The 12,939-nt window shown below is 39.1% G+C and overlaps 1 protein-coding gene and 1 non-coding gene across 3 annotated transcripts; both read right to left on the reverse strand.

Annotated features, from left to right (window-relative positions):
* Positions 1–10,526: 10,526 nt before the first annotated feature.
* On the reverse strand, positions 10,527–10,598 carry TRNAD-GUC. Its single transcript has one exon. It is a non-coding gene; the product is annotated as a tRNA-Asp (tRNA).
* Positions 10,599–11,410: 812 nt separating this feature from the next.
* On the reverse strand, positions 11,411–12,516 carry LOC121967813 (NAC domain-containing protein 83-like). 2 transcript variants are annotated; one of them, XM_042518285.1, is made up of 3 exons: positions 12,142–12,516; positions 11,831–12,078; positions 11,411–11,765 (listed from the first exon to the last, which is right to left on the reverse strand). In XM_042518285.1, the coding sequence occupies exons 1-3, from the start codon at positions 12,326–12,328 to the stop codon at positions 11,550–11,552; spliced, it is 651 nt and encodes a 216-aa protein (XP_042374219.1). In that variant the 5' UTR covers positions 12,329–12,516; the 3' UTR covers positions 11,411–11,549. The 2 variants fall into 2 exon arrangements, with proteins under 2 accessions (XP_042374219.1, XP_042374218.1); XM_042518284.1 differs by having other exon boundaries at positions 11,411–11,750; positions 12,142–12,514.
* Positions 12,517–12,939: the final 423 nt, after the last annotated feature.

Consider the following 12,939-nt stretch of genomic DNA (forward strand, 5'->3'; position numbering starts at 1 on the left):
GATGAAAATCCACTTCATTTTCAACGGTTAATAGTAACCTTAAAAATGCTCTCCAAGTGTCAACTTCATCAAAGTTGGGTTAATTACCCTTCTAATCGGAGTTGACACTCTCTAGCCCATCTAAGAGGTAGAGAAAATGCTCCTAGGAACCCAAAACCTATTGGTGCTCCTTGGATGCTTTAGGTATTCACTAGAGATAACTTCCCTAGATACCTTCCTAGTGACCTTGTTAGGCTTCTTAGAAACCTTGGTCACTTTTTCTAGGTTAACTCTAGGGATTTCTTCCCTTGTGACCTTCTTTGTGACTTTCTTGGACTTCTTAGAAGTCTTAGCCACTTTTTTCGCAAAAATACTCTTAGGAATAACCTTTCTAGTATTTTTGACTTGACCATTTGACCTAGACTCGGTTTCATAGCTATATGGAACCCTATGGTAAGAAATTACGTCCTTCTTAGCCTTTGGTTTGTATCTCAAACCTCTATGGTCATTGAATGGCTTTTGTTGTCCTAAACCTAGGTTATGCTCATTTTGCCCTTTAAGGATATTTTCCATCCTTTTTAGGGTCTTTTCCATTTTATCAAGTCTTGACTTCAAGACTTGATTCTCTTCCCTTAAATCCCTAGATTTTGATTTTTCACTAAATCCTTGAGCAATTTTGTTTCTAGGCTTATAACTAAAATCCTTAGAATTCTTGCCTAGCTAAATTTTCATCTACCTTCCTAACCCTAGGTTGAGTGGTTTTAGCATGAAAAGCTACTTGTTTTTTCCTTAATGCCATCATGCTTCCTATTTTTGTGGTAAATAACATTAAAATGATAAAAATTAGAATTGTCATGCTTCTTACCATTATTTAAAGGAGTAGACTCAACAAATGATACCTTTCGTTTTACCTTGGAGGCTCCCCCTTGAGTAGTGCTTTCTCCTTGAGCCCTGACCGCTCTCTTCCCCTTGGGACATTGACTCCAATAATGTCCCTTTTGATTGCAAGAGAAACACACAATGTACTCCTTGCTCTTCTTTGTTGTGGGGACGGTCTCCTTGGGCTTTATCTTGCCCTTTAGTGCCACTTGGCCATTCTTCTTGGCCAATTTGGGGCACTTGCTCTTGTAGTGCCCATGTTCCCTACACTCAAAACATATAATATAATTTTTATTTTTAATTGAAACATTTATACCTTCATGTGTAGGGATGACACTTGATCCTCCATTTGATGTCTCTTGATTTTTGGAGGATACAATGTCTTCTTCTCCATTTGACTCGGATGTAGAAGCTTCTTCTTCTTCTTGATCCAAGGTCAACAAAAATCGCTCCCCCTCAATCCTAGAGGTGGTGGCTTCTTCATCTTCCTCTTGTACATGGAATAAAGAGTATGCTCCCTTTTTGCCCTCTTCATTGTATTCCTTTGAAGATGAAGCTTCTTGGACCTCTTCTTCGGAAGTTGAGCATCTCTCAACTTCGGAATCCTCCTCCTCTTGGTCTTGCTCCAATGAGTCACCCTCTTTGGATTTTTCTTGGCTTGGTATAGTGGAGGGGATCTCATGAATCTTGGCTAATTTGCTCCATAGCTCTTTAGCATCTTCAAATTCTCTAATTTTGCAAAGAGTTGTGTTTGGCAATAAATTAACCAATAATTTGGTTACCTTATTATTTGCCTCACACCTTTGAATTTGTTCTTGGCTCCATTTGCTCTTCTTGAGGATTTTGCCCTTTGAATTTCTTGGAGCCTCGAAACCTTCCATTAGAGCAAACCATTGCTCTATCTCCATCATCAAGAAATTTTTTATTCTTGATCTCCAAGAATCGAAGCTTGTAGATACATATGGTGGAGGCACCCTTGTGTCGAATCCAAGTCCATCTTGGAATTCCATGTTGAAGTTGAGCTTGAAGAAATCTTTGACTTGAAGAATTTTGCTCCAACTTCTTCACCATCTAGCTCTTTACCCCTTCCGGCGATGATTCCGATGAAGAGCGGCCTCGCTTTGATACCACTTGTTGGGACCAAAATGTAGCTAGAGGGGGGGTGAATAGCTCGTCACGCTCCTCGTGCTATTTGTTGCTTGCTTCTTCAATGATATGCAGCGGAAATACAAGAAACAAAACATACAACGCTAACACAAAGGATTTACTTGGTATCCACCTCAAGATGAGGTGACTAATCCAAGGATCACACACACGAGTACTCTCCACTATGAAAACACTCCTTTACGATAACTACCGAAGGCGGAGAAGCTTTTACAAACTCACACAACAAACAAGAAGAGAAGAAGAAGCAAATACAAGTAAATCTTACAAGATTGTGTACAATAAACCCTAGCTAGCTTCTTCCTCTTGCTTGGGATGCCTCTTGACCTTGGAAACGCTGCTCCAAGAAGCTTCAAGAACTGGCGGTGAGCTCTGGAGAAGAGCCCTCGAAGATCGCTGTGTAGATTGGGAATGAACAGTGCGAGTAATGGCGAAGGAATCGCACGCCAACGGCTTTATCCAGCGCCAACGGTCGGATCCCGATCGATTAGATTGCTCCCAATCGATCGGGAAGGCTTTGGATCGATCGGTCGATCGATCCAGAGCGCCTCTGTGCTCCTGGGAATCGCCTGGATCGATCGGTCAATCGATCCAGATCCCATCGCGCGAAATTGCGCCTCCCAATCGATCCACTGATCGATTGGGGGCTCTGGATCGATCGGTCGATCGATCCAGAGTTATTCTGTGCGATCGCGCACTTCTCCCAATCGATCCACTGATCGATTGGGAGGAGACTTGTCGCGAAGACTCACCCAATCGATCAGCCGATCGATTGGGCATGAGCCACTCGATCGGCTGATCGATCCAGCTCATGATTTCTCCCAACATCAAGTCTAAAGCCTCCTAAACCAACATCCGGTCAACCATGACCAGTTGGTCCATCATGCCTAGCATCCGGTTACCCTTGACCTGCTAGGACTCCCTCACCAAGTGTCCGGTCAATCCCTTTGACCCACTTGGACTTATCAACACTAGATGTCTGATCAAACTTGATCCATCTGGATTTCCTGTGCCTGGCTTCACTCACCAGGACTTTCCTTCTGCCTAGCTTCACTCACTAGGACTTCTTCTTCTGCCTAGCTTCACTCACTAGGACTTCTTCTTCTGCCTGGCTTCACTCACCAGGACTTTCCAGCTGTCCGTCTTCACTCACCGGGACTTTTACCTAGCTTCACTCACTAGGACTTTCCAGGACCGGGTGAGCCGGCCGATCGGTCATATACTCGGGTGGGGCACCGACTAGTTGTTATGCCGTTCGGCCTAGCATCCCAGCTACTCGACATAGTGGTTCCCTTATAAAGGAACTTGTGAGCGTCGGAAGCTCGACCCATGGTCGAGCTGTCTTCATGTCGGCCCGGGGTCTGCCCAGGCCGGTCGGCCAAGGGATTCCTCCCTGCTCGGCCGAACCTTTGACTTCCTCCCAGCTCGGTCGGACCTTTGACTCTCCCGTGCCATTGACCCCTTCCTCTGTGGGCCCCCGTTACTTACCACCGGATCACATATATTGTAATCGAAGAATATTCTCTGATGGATAGTCACTATTTCTGATAATCTGTTGTAACTCCCTGAAAATGTTGTCTCTTGGAATATAGCCTGGTTGGATTCTTGGACGAACAGGGTATCCCGACCATCTCTATGTCCGGCTTTGTAATGAGAATTACCTTTTGCATTTTGCCTTGAGCGTTCTCCTGGAATATATCCTGACTAGATACTTGGACGAATAGGGTATCCCGACCGTCTCTATATCTGACCGGCTTTTGTAATAAGAATAACCTTATGCATTTTGCCTTGAGAATTCATATATGAATCGGGAATAGTGCCTTGTAAACCCGAGCAGACTTATAAATAGGAGCACTATACCTTTGAAGGGAGAGTTGAATCTCATAAGTCCAATCGACAATAAGTCTAATCGGCAATATGCTTATAGGCTCATGCTGAAGATCTGATAAGTAATAAGAAGCCAAGTTTCGCAAGTCCGGTCAACTTTAGGACCGATGGACCGTATGATGGGAGACTAACTATTGGATAATAAGACGCTTAGACTCATAGGTACAATCGACCTTATGATAGTCTGATTTATATTGAAGGTTGTACTCCATTGTAGGACGACATCTGTAAGTTGAAGGTAATATTGCATAAGTGGAGAACTATACCTCATATGCTCAGTCGACTTTAGGGTCATTCGGATTTAGTCCGTATGTCTTGGTGCTGAATGGAGAGATAGGTCTATTAAGCTCGCTCGGCTTCAAGGACATTCAATTGTATATTCAGCCATATATTGAGAGCAAACACTAATCTTAGATACGCCCGGAATACCTTTGGCCATCTGGATATATAACAGAGTTGTGTTGTACAGATCATAATTTAAACTGTCCTTTGTGATGGCTGATTATTCACAAGTGAAGCATTTGATCCTTCAAGTATGGCCGGCTCTTAGGTGACTGTCTTTATACCGAAGGCTTAGCGCCGAGTGAGGAGCTAAGCTCTGATGATGAGTTGTCACCTCATCTTAACTTTGACTGCCACCTTACATAGAGTTTGAATTCTACGTCATCTTGACTTTGACTTTCAAATTACTTCTAGGTCCACTCGTAATATCTTGTATCAATGATATTGTGATTAATGATATTAATGGGTATTTAATTTGTTTAACTCAATCACTGTAAAATGGTTTTTATATTAATGTTTCGGTGAATCACGTATATTGATATGTGTGCAGATGTTATACATTATTTTTAGTCATTTTAATAATATATCCTTTTTGTAAATATTATTGAAGGTATAACAATTATATTTATCCACAAATAAAATGTAGTGTCTAACAAATTATATTTTAAAATAATTAAATAAATTGGATGTTCGATATGAATTTAGTTGGAACCAACCTAAAACAAATTAATAAAAAAATCCAGTTCTATTTTGTTCAACGTATATGGTTCTTTAGAGATGCTTATTAGAGACAACTACTCTTTACCCAAATTTGTATTACAGTAGAAACTAGTTCATGGAGAAATACATATCATTTTTTTGTTGTTTTGTTTTTAAAAAAGCTTTTAAAACAATTAATTAAACACTCTAATTCTCATGAGTTTCAAATTTAAGATCTTAACAATCACTAATTGGAGAATACTCATGCCCATTCCGACATCATGTGACTCAAAACTTAGATCTTTTTTTTTTTCATAGAATATATTCCTGATCACACACTTTTCCTTTTTAAGAAAAAGCTATATATGTGATCTTTTGATCTTCTTTTTGGATATTGTTGTGCTCGTGGATCAATTCACTAATCTCTTGATAGATTTGATACCTAATTGAAGGTCAACCCCCAACTCGGAGGCCATCAATGAAGATAAGTTGTGTGTGTTAAAAATATTCACAACTTCTTGTCATTTTCCCTAGCTAGTTTGCATTTGCCCCAATTGCCATGGTCAACAAATCATTCTCATTGCTATTAGAATATTATATATTATTTTCTTATGAACATATGATTCCACCAAGTATTATGGAGATTATATATATATATATATATATATATATATAATCAATATGTTACTTGAAAACTTGGAAATCAGGAGAGATACTTTCGAAATCATTTTCTTACATTAGGTCAATCAATCTATGAAAAATAAACATTTTGCTCACCAAAAAGAAATGGAAATATCTAGTTCTTGTAAATCAAAATAATTGAATATAACTCATTGACTTCTATCTTTAGTGTTGAAGAATAACAAGATCAGAGAAGGAATATATGTTCTACATGCATGGAGGAGGAGAATTAATGCTCATCGAGGAAGAACAGATACTAAAGTAATGTTATTATAAGCATATGGGTTAACATTTTTTTTCTTTCTAAAAAGATACTTTTGAAGGAATATATATTGTATGGCTTAATTTACACATCTATAAATAGAGGCATTGGAGGTGACCATTAATGTATCACTGGGAAGAGAGGTCTTACATGGAGACAAGGGTCTAGCTTTGGTAGCCAAGAATGACTTGCCTGTGCCCTCATGGAGGTTTCTAGCTAGGGTTTATACCTAGTTTCTAAGAGCCTGTCTGTGGTTTGCATGGGCAGTCAGCTTGGCTAACCTGAGTGACTCTTGTCTCTGATCATGCTTGACCTAAATCTCTTCCTCTAAGGTTTTGTATGCTGTGTTATTGTGCATGCCCTCATTTGCAGTATCATATTTGATTACCTGAAGTTACCAAACATATATATATATATGCATAGGCATCAAAGATAGATATTAATTGTTTTGAAAGCCAGAGAATTGAGAACCAAACTGAGATACCCAATCTAAGGATTATATTTGGTGACTGCTTTGCATGAACTCCACTTTCTCCTAGATTTACAGGACCTGTCTAAATTGCTGAAGAACAGAAGATCAGAGATGTCTTATTGGGTGAGTATTTTGTTAGATTTTCTGAGAAAGGAGGCGTAAGGCTTCAACCAAGGAACAAGAGAGAGAACTAAAAGCAAAGAGGTTGAAAGTTACAGGCAACATGGAACTCTAGAAATTTTAGCCATAAGTGATGTTGTACTACTGACACCTTGTTGATTTTTTTTTTTTTTTTGTTGCCTCTAGATTTTCAGAGGGGATGCTGCTACTTGGATTTGTTCTTAATTATATAGATAAGAGATTTTCAGATATTTGATGTTTACTGTATTGTGATATTGTGATGAATGATGATAATTGGTATTTCGTTTAACTCAATCATTGTTTTCAAGATAGGAAATGGTTTTTTATGTTGTTATATGGTGAATTGTTTTTAATAATGTTATCTTGTCTTAAATTCTAGATATATGGTCAAAGTATATTATAGGAAAAGTTCTGTCGAAATTTACTTGAATAAGTAAATTTCAATATATAATATAGACTTTTTTTTGTCATTAATCATATCTAACCGATCGATTTGCATAATGATATTTTGATTTAGTTAATTTAGAATCATTCAAATCAATCAAGTTTATATTTTCAATAACAAAATAAATACTAGGATTTAAGAATTCATGAAGTCTATAAAATTTACATAAAAATGTACACATAGCAATTACTTTATCATACTATTATTGACAACTGAAATCACACACATACAGGAATGTAACCCTACTTATATCTTATGGTGCCTGCGGGCGTCATCTACGGGAGAGTCATCCAAGGGGTCATCCATGGACAGGTGTGTAGTCTATCAAACTTGTATATGTTAGAAATTATAAATGAAAAAATAATCAAAAAGATTTAAATGTCTTTTGGATGATTAAAGGGTGCATCTAATGAAGAGGTAGAATGCCTCTTAGGAAAGGATGCGATCTACATTACCCATTTTAAAATGGATGGATGAGATCTAATTGAACCAAGAGGTTCTTATACCCTTTCATATGTATAAATAAAATCCCTCACATATTCATTCACTCACTTCCTTCCAAGCAAAGCAAGTATTGCATTCTTGCATTAGAGAGTTCAAGAAGCTTCCTCAGTTCGGAGGTCTTGCGATTTGCAGTGCTGCTATCACAAGATAAAAGTCGTTATATCTTGGGAGACGATTGCCGTATTCTGTGAGCACCGTATGCGGGACAAATTCGTCTTAAAGAGATAAAGTCTAACTCTAGTCTCGACTTAACCGAAAACGGTGGTATACCATCATTCTGCCTGCACTCCGTTTGCATCAGCAATAAAGGACCCAACAGTATATATCGGGGTGTACCCCACAACTCAATCGACCACGAGGAGGTGTGCACAGGCGGGTATGCAGGATATATATAGAGAGAGAAATGATATCCTAAAGACCTTACCATGCGCACCTCGTGAGTACTTAAAAAAAATCGATTTAATTTTTTTTATGCTTAATACTATAACAACCCCTAAACCCTAAATGTAATACCTTAAATGACATATCCGCAAGTTAAAAAAAAATAAAATAAAAAAATGCACAGATCCGCAGCGGATGTCCGTAGCATATATACATGTGTTGGATGTGCATTGCACTAAATCCAATCTAAATTTTTTTAAAGAACTAACTTGATGGATCAAAATTTGCATTCCTAAATTATTTGAATTAGTTCATGGACACGGAAAGATCATGTTGTTCTCCAACTTGACTCTCATGCATGCCCATTCTGATTTCTGAGGGTCATTTTGTGACCCCAAACCTAACTATTTTTTCATAGAATATATTCCTGATCACACACTTTTCCTTTGAGAGACAAAAAGCCATGTGTGATCTTGCTGTCCTCCTTGAGGATACTATTGCCGTGTACATGGAACAATATAATACAGCAATCTTTTTTCATAGATTTGATCCTTATTCAAGGTCAACCCCAACTTGGTGTTCATCAACGAAGAGATAAGAATGTCAGTAAGGAAAGAACAGATACTAAAGTAAGGTTATCAGCATTCAAGATAAGGTCATAACTTGTGCATGCATCAAAGGTCAAATCTTTTTCCAAGAAAATTCATGGCCTTGGACGTCTATAAATAGAAGCCCTTGGAGGTAACCAGATATGTATCACAAGGAAGAGAGGTCTTACATGGAGATAAGAGTTTATCTTTGGTAGCCAAGAATGACTTGCCTCTGTCCCCATGGAGGCTTCTAGGGTTTCTGAAAAGCCTATTTGTGGTTTTCATGGCAAGTCATCTTGGCTAACCTGAGTGACTCTTGTCTCTCATGCTTGACCTACATCTCTTCTTCGATATTGAGTTCCAAGTATCTCGATCGGCCTGTTACATCTAAGTATAGAGGTTTTATTGCATGTTTTATTAATTACTTGTGTTGTCGATTAATTAGATGTCTGGATTATTAGATTTTGTTTAGGAATTAGTCCAATAAAATGATCTAATGGATGTGAATTTTATGTGTATAAAAATCTATAAACCAATTTTTCAATTATTATTGATAGGTTGATAATTAATGAAAAATTGAATTTTGAGGCTAGGTTGGGCTGTAGTCTCTAGCTATAGGATTATTATCGCGTATGATTCTCTTTTCATTCCATCTGTAGGAGGAATTTGAGAAGATGAACTTCATGTTCTTCCTGCAGCTGCGAGCAGATGATGATGAATTTTGATTTAGGTTCTTTTAAATAGAAGATGAACTTCATGTATGTATGAATAATTACTTAGTTTATTGTTCTTAAGTTACTTATCCAATCCAAGAGCCTGTCTTTGGTAGATTTTTCAATTATTATTGATAGGTTGATAATTAATGAAAAATTGAATTTTGAGGCCAGGTATATGGGCTGTAGTCTCTATAGGATTATTATCGCGTATGATTCTCTTTTCATTCCATCTGAAGGAGGAATTTGAGAAGATGAACTTCATGTTCTTCCTGCAGCTGCGAGCAGATGGTGATGAATTTTGATTTAGGTTCTTTTAAATAGAAGATGAACTTCATGTATGTATGAATAATTACTTAGTTTATTGTTCTTAAGTTACTTATCCAATCCAAGAGCCTGTCTTTGGTAGCCAAGAATGATTTGCCTATGTGATCCCCATGGTGGAGGCTTCTAGCTAGGGTTTCTGACTGCATGGTTTCTGAAAAGCCTGTTTGTGGTTTTCATGGCCACCAGTCATCTTGGCTAATCTGTGTGACTCCTCTCTCATGTTTGACCTACATACATCTCTTCTTCGAGATTGAGTTTCAAGCATCTTGGTTTACATACAAGTATAGAGGTTTTTTTTTTTTTTTTGATATTGAGTTAGGGTTTTCAAGTGGTTAAGAGTCGAATCCCAACTGCGGTGCATTATAAAGATTTTCCTATGGGCAACAATCCACTTGGATGACCTAAATTTCTGTGGGAGGTCATCGCTAGGATTAATCAGTTTTTGGATTTCATTTACATTCATTTTCACGTAATTTAGGTAGGAATAAAATAAGAAAAATATTACTTTCTTTCCTACAGATAGACAAATTAAGATGTTAGTGTTAAATCCAACATTATTAGGAATAAAAGAAAGGTCTTTCTAAGATAGCCAAAAACGTGTTTTCACAATATTTTGATAAAGTATTATATATATATAATAGTATTACTGATTATAAATTAATTAATCTGTCAGTAATAATATTTTTTATCATGTTTTATAATATTGTCAACGATAAATCTATGATATTTTTATTATTATTATAAAAATAAATAAATTCATCGCATATCTAAATTTCATTAATTGCTTATTTGATGCCTCGGTTGGCTGCCGGACGGCGACTGCGGCCAGCGGCAGCAGCCGGCGATGAAGCTGGCCAGCAGGAGGACGTACGTGGCTTTCGAGTTTAGTCATCTGCATGGTGGTTGAGTGGGTTCGAGAGCTCTAGGGCAAGGGATCGGTCCCGGAGGCGGTGGACCGGAGCTGCCGCCGGAACTTCCTCAGACGCGGGCCAGGCCTGACTGCCGGGATTCAACGGTGACCGAATCGATCGCGCCCGCGCTGAGTTTGATCACGAGGAGTTCGAGACGCAGCAGAGTGGGAATTTGGACGAGTAAAAATTTTGAATTTATAAAAAAAAATCGCCGTTGCCGGGGATCGAACCCGGGTCACCCGCGTGACAGGCGGGAATACTCACCACTATACTACAACGACAATTGTTTTTCAATGTCGTTATGAGAATATTTATTCAATAATATCACTCTGGATCGTGATGGAAGGTGCTGCATAGCCAATTGGATGGTTAAACCGAGATAAGAATACATTTGGCATTACAAATTAACGGTTATATTATAATAATTATTATTATCATCATCCTTCAAAGGGGGTTTAATTTAAATGATTAATCAATTCAAACCACTAAGGACGCCTCTTCATTCCTCGTTGAAATGATGCACAGTCCATACTTGTTTCTCAACAATAAAGCAAGCACGTAAACTTCATTAGCCATAAATAAACCCATCTCTTCTCTTAACTAATGAATGATGAAGAACGGCCTTCAATGTCGATCCTCTTCTAACTATTCATTACTTGAAGAATCAAGTGAAATCATGAATCATTACTGTCGTGTTTCTCCCAATAGTTTGAGATCAATTATATATAATAAATCCTAGTTATGCTTTTATCTTCTTCTTTTTGTAGCATTTCATAGTTTTTTCTTGAGCGAAAATGAACGTTGGACCAGATGGCTAGATGACAAGAGATAAACACTCTCTGGCGATCATCTTCCTGCCACCAACCAATCAGTGCACAGGAGCTTCGGATAAGGAATCCATGGCAGGTAAATGTTGACAAGGCCATGCATGCAGCCCGGCCCCATGCCTTCCACCTGACACTACTGTCCTATCACATGAACCATGGAGCTTTTAATTCTCCACGGAGAACAACAGCTGCGTCACAACCGACTTGTCTGTCCCCTACTCAACCTTATCTTGTTCTGTCATAAATCGTTGGATTCTCTTTGGAAATGAAAAGTTCAATCGCTTTCTTGATTGATAAAATCAAACCAGCAAGAACGAGCTAGTTAGCACTAGAGATGGTAATAATTCACACGGTGCAGAGATCACAGCTCCAAATTTAAAGCTCTAAAACAACACAAAGCGAACTCTAATCGATTGCCTTGCTGCAACCTTCATCTCCTTCCTCCTGCTCCTCCTCTTCGAGACCAGTCACGCAGCTTGAGGAAGAGAAAGAACAAGAAGGAACGAGCACGGCTCTGCAATTGCCGGACCTCCTTCTTCGTGCTCTATGATCGGCTACTCCACTTGTCCTCTTCTTAAATATGCGGCAGACCACCCAGTCTTTGCTCTGCTCCACGAAGAGCTGAATCATATTGCACACATTTATGTGGAATTCTAATGGATAAAACTAGTTTTTTTTTTCCTTACGTGGATTGAGTTCGATCTTGGGAGGCAGTACTCTTGCATGACCCAATCGGTTCGCGAACCTTGGGGTGACTTCCACCGGTGGAAGACGAGCACCCTCTTCATCCCTACCAGCTCTTTGCTCGCCAGCGCCACCACCGGCTTTGGCTTTCCGGTAGACTTCCAGTAGCCGGAGCCAGCCGCTCGGTTGCTACGGTGGTACGTGGATCTCTCTACCAAATTGAAAAAGTACTTGTCTCCTTCGTTCTCACCTAAATGTACAAAAGATGTCAAATTTATTGTACTAAATTAACTACTTGTCCTTCACAAGGTACCTGGCAAATCCCAAGGATCGAACTCGGAGAGGTTGATCTCGGGAATAACTGCGGCAGGCAATGGGCAGGAAAAGGCCTTCCTTTTAAGGTACTGCGCCACCAGTTCTTCATCAGTTGGGTGGAACCTGAATCCAGGTGGAAGTCTCACTACTCCGTTTCTGATGAAGCTTGGCCTTTCAATCTCCATCTCCTCCTCCTCTGTTTCAGACTTCACAGAATCTCCTCTGCTTTGCCATTGACGGAGGAGAATAGAACTGTGTTGGGTTGCATGAGTGGGAAAGGAACTGTTCTTTATAGCGAAAGAAAGGTAGAAGCCGACGACAAAGTAGCGTGAAGGGGACTCAAGCTTCCTATGCTCCGCATCGACATATCTTTTCTATAATCGATAAAGAGAAAATTTTAGTTTGTGTTGATGGGGACTTTATTTTTCTCGCCTGGTAACTAAAAGCTGTTCTTTAGGAGAACAAGCAAAAGCGATGCCATTAAAAGGCATATTTGATTTGTCGATTCAAAGTTCATGGCGCTAGGAGCAAAAAATCCCGGTTTTGAGGAGGGATTTAAATTTAAACATGGATTTGGAAGTGTAATTGTTGTGATCTAATTTAAAATGCCTTCCAATTATGAGCTGAAGTTAACACTGGGTCATGTTAATTATGAGCTGTAAGATTCTATATGAAATAATAGCACAACTTTTCATGTGGTTCTCGCCATGCTTTTTGGTGCTTTGCGATGGTTGGGATTCCCCACGGATGGTTTCTGCGATACTTCCTATCTCTGTACTTGCACCTGCCAGGAAGA

This window comes from Zingiber officinale, chromosome 3B (genome assembly GCF_018446385.1).
Source record: "Zingiber officinale cultivar Zhangliang chromosome 3B, Zo_v1.1, whole genome shotgun sequence".
NCBI classification, from domain to species: domain Eukaryota; kingdom Viridiplantae; phylum Streptophyta; class Magnoliopsida; order Zingiberales; family Zingiberaceae; genus Zingiber; species Zingiber officinale.

Bases quoted from the DNA above. Each gene is read 5' to 3' on its own strand.
- LOC121967813 (XM_042518285.1), bottom strand. From the start codon at position 12,328: ATGGAGATTGAAAGGCCAAGCTTCATCAGAAACGGAGTAGTGAGACTT. The intron at 12,079-12,141 runs GTACCTTGTGAA...TTGTACATTTAG, and splicing joins CGATCCTTGGGATTTGCCAG to GTGAGAACGAAGGAGACAAG. The intron at 11,766-11,830 runs GTAAGGAAAAAA...AATATGATTCAG, and splicing joins CAAGATCGAACTCAATCCAC to CTCTTCGTGGAGCAGAGCAA.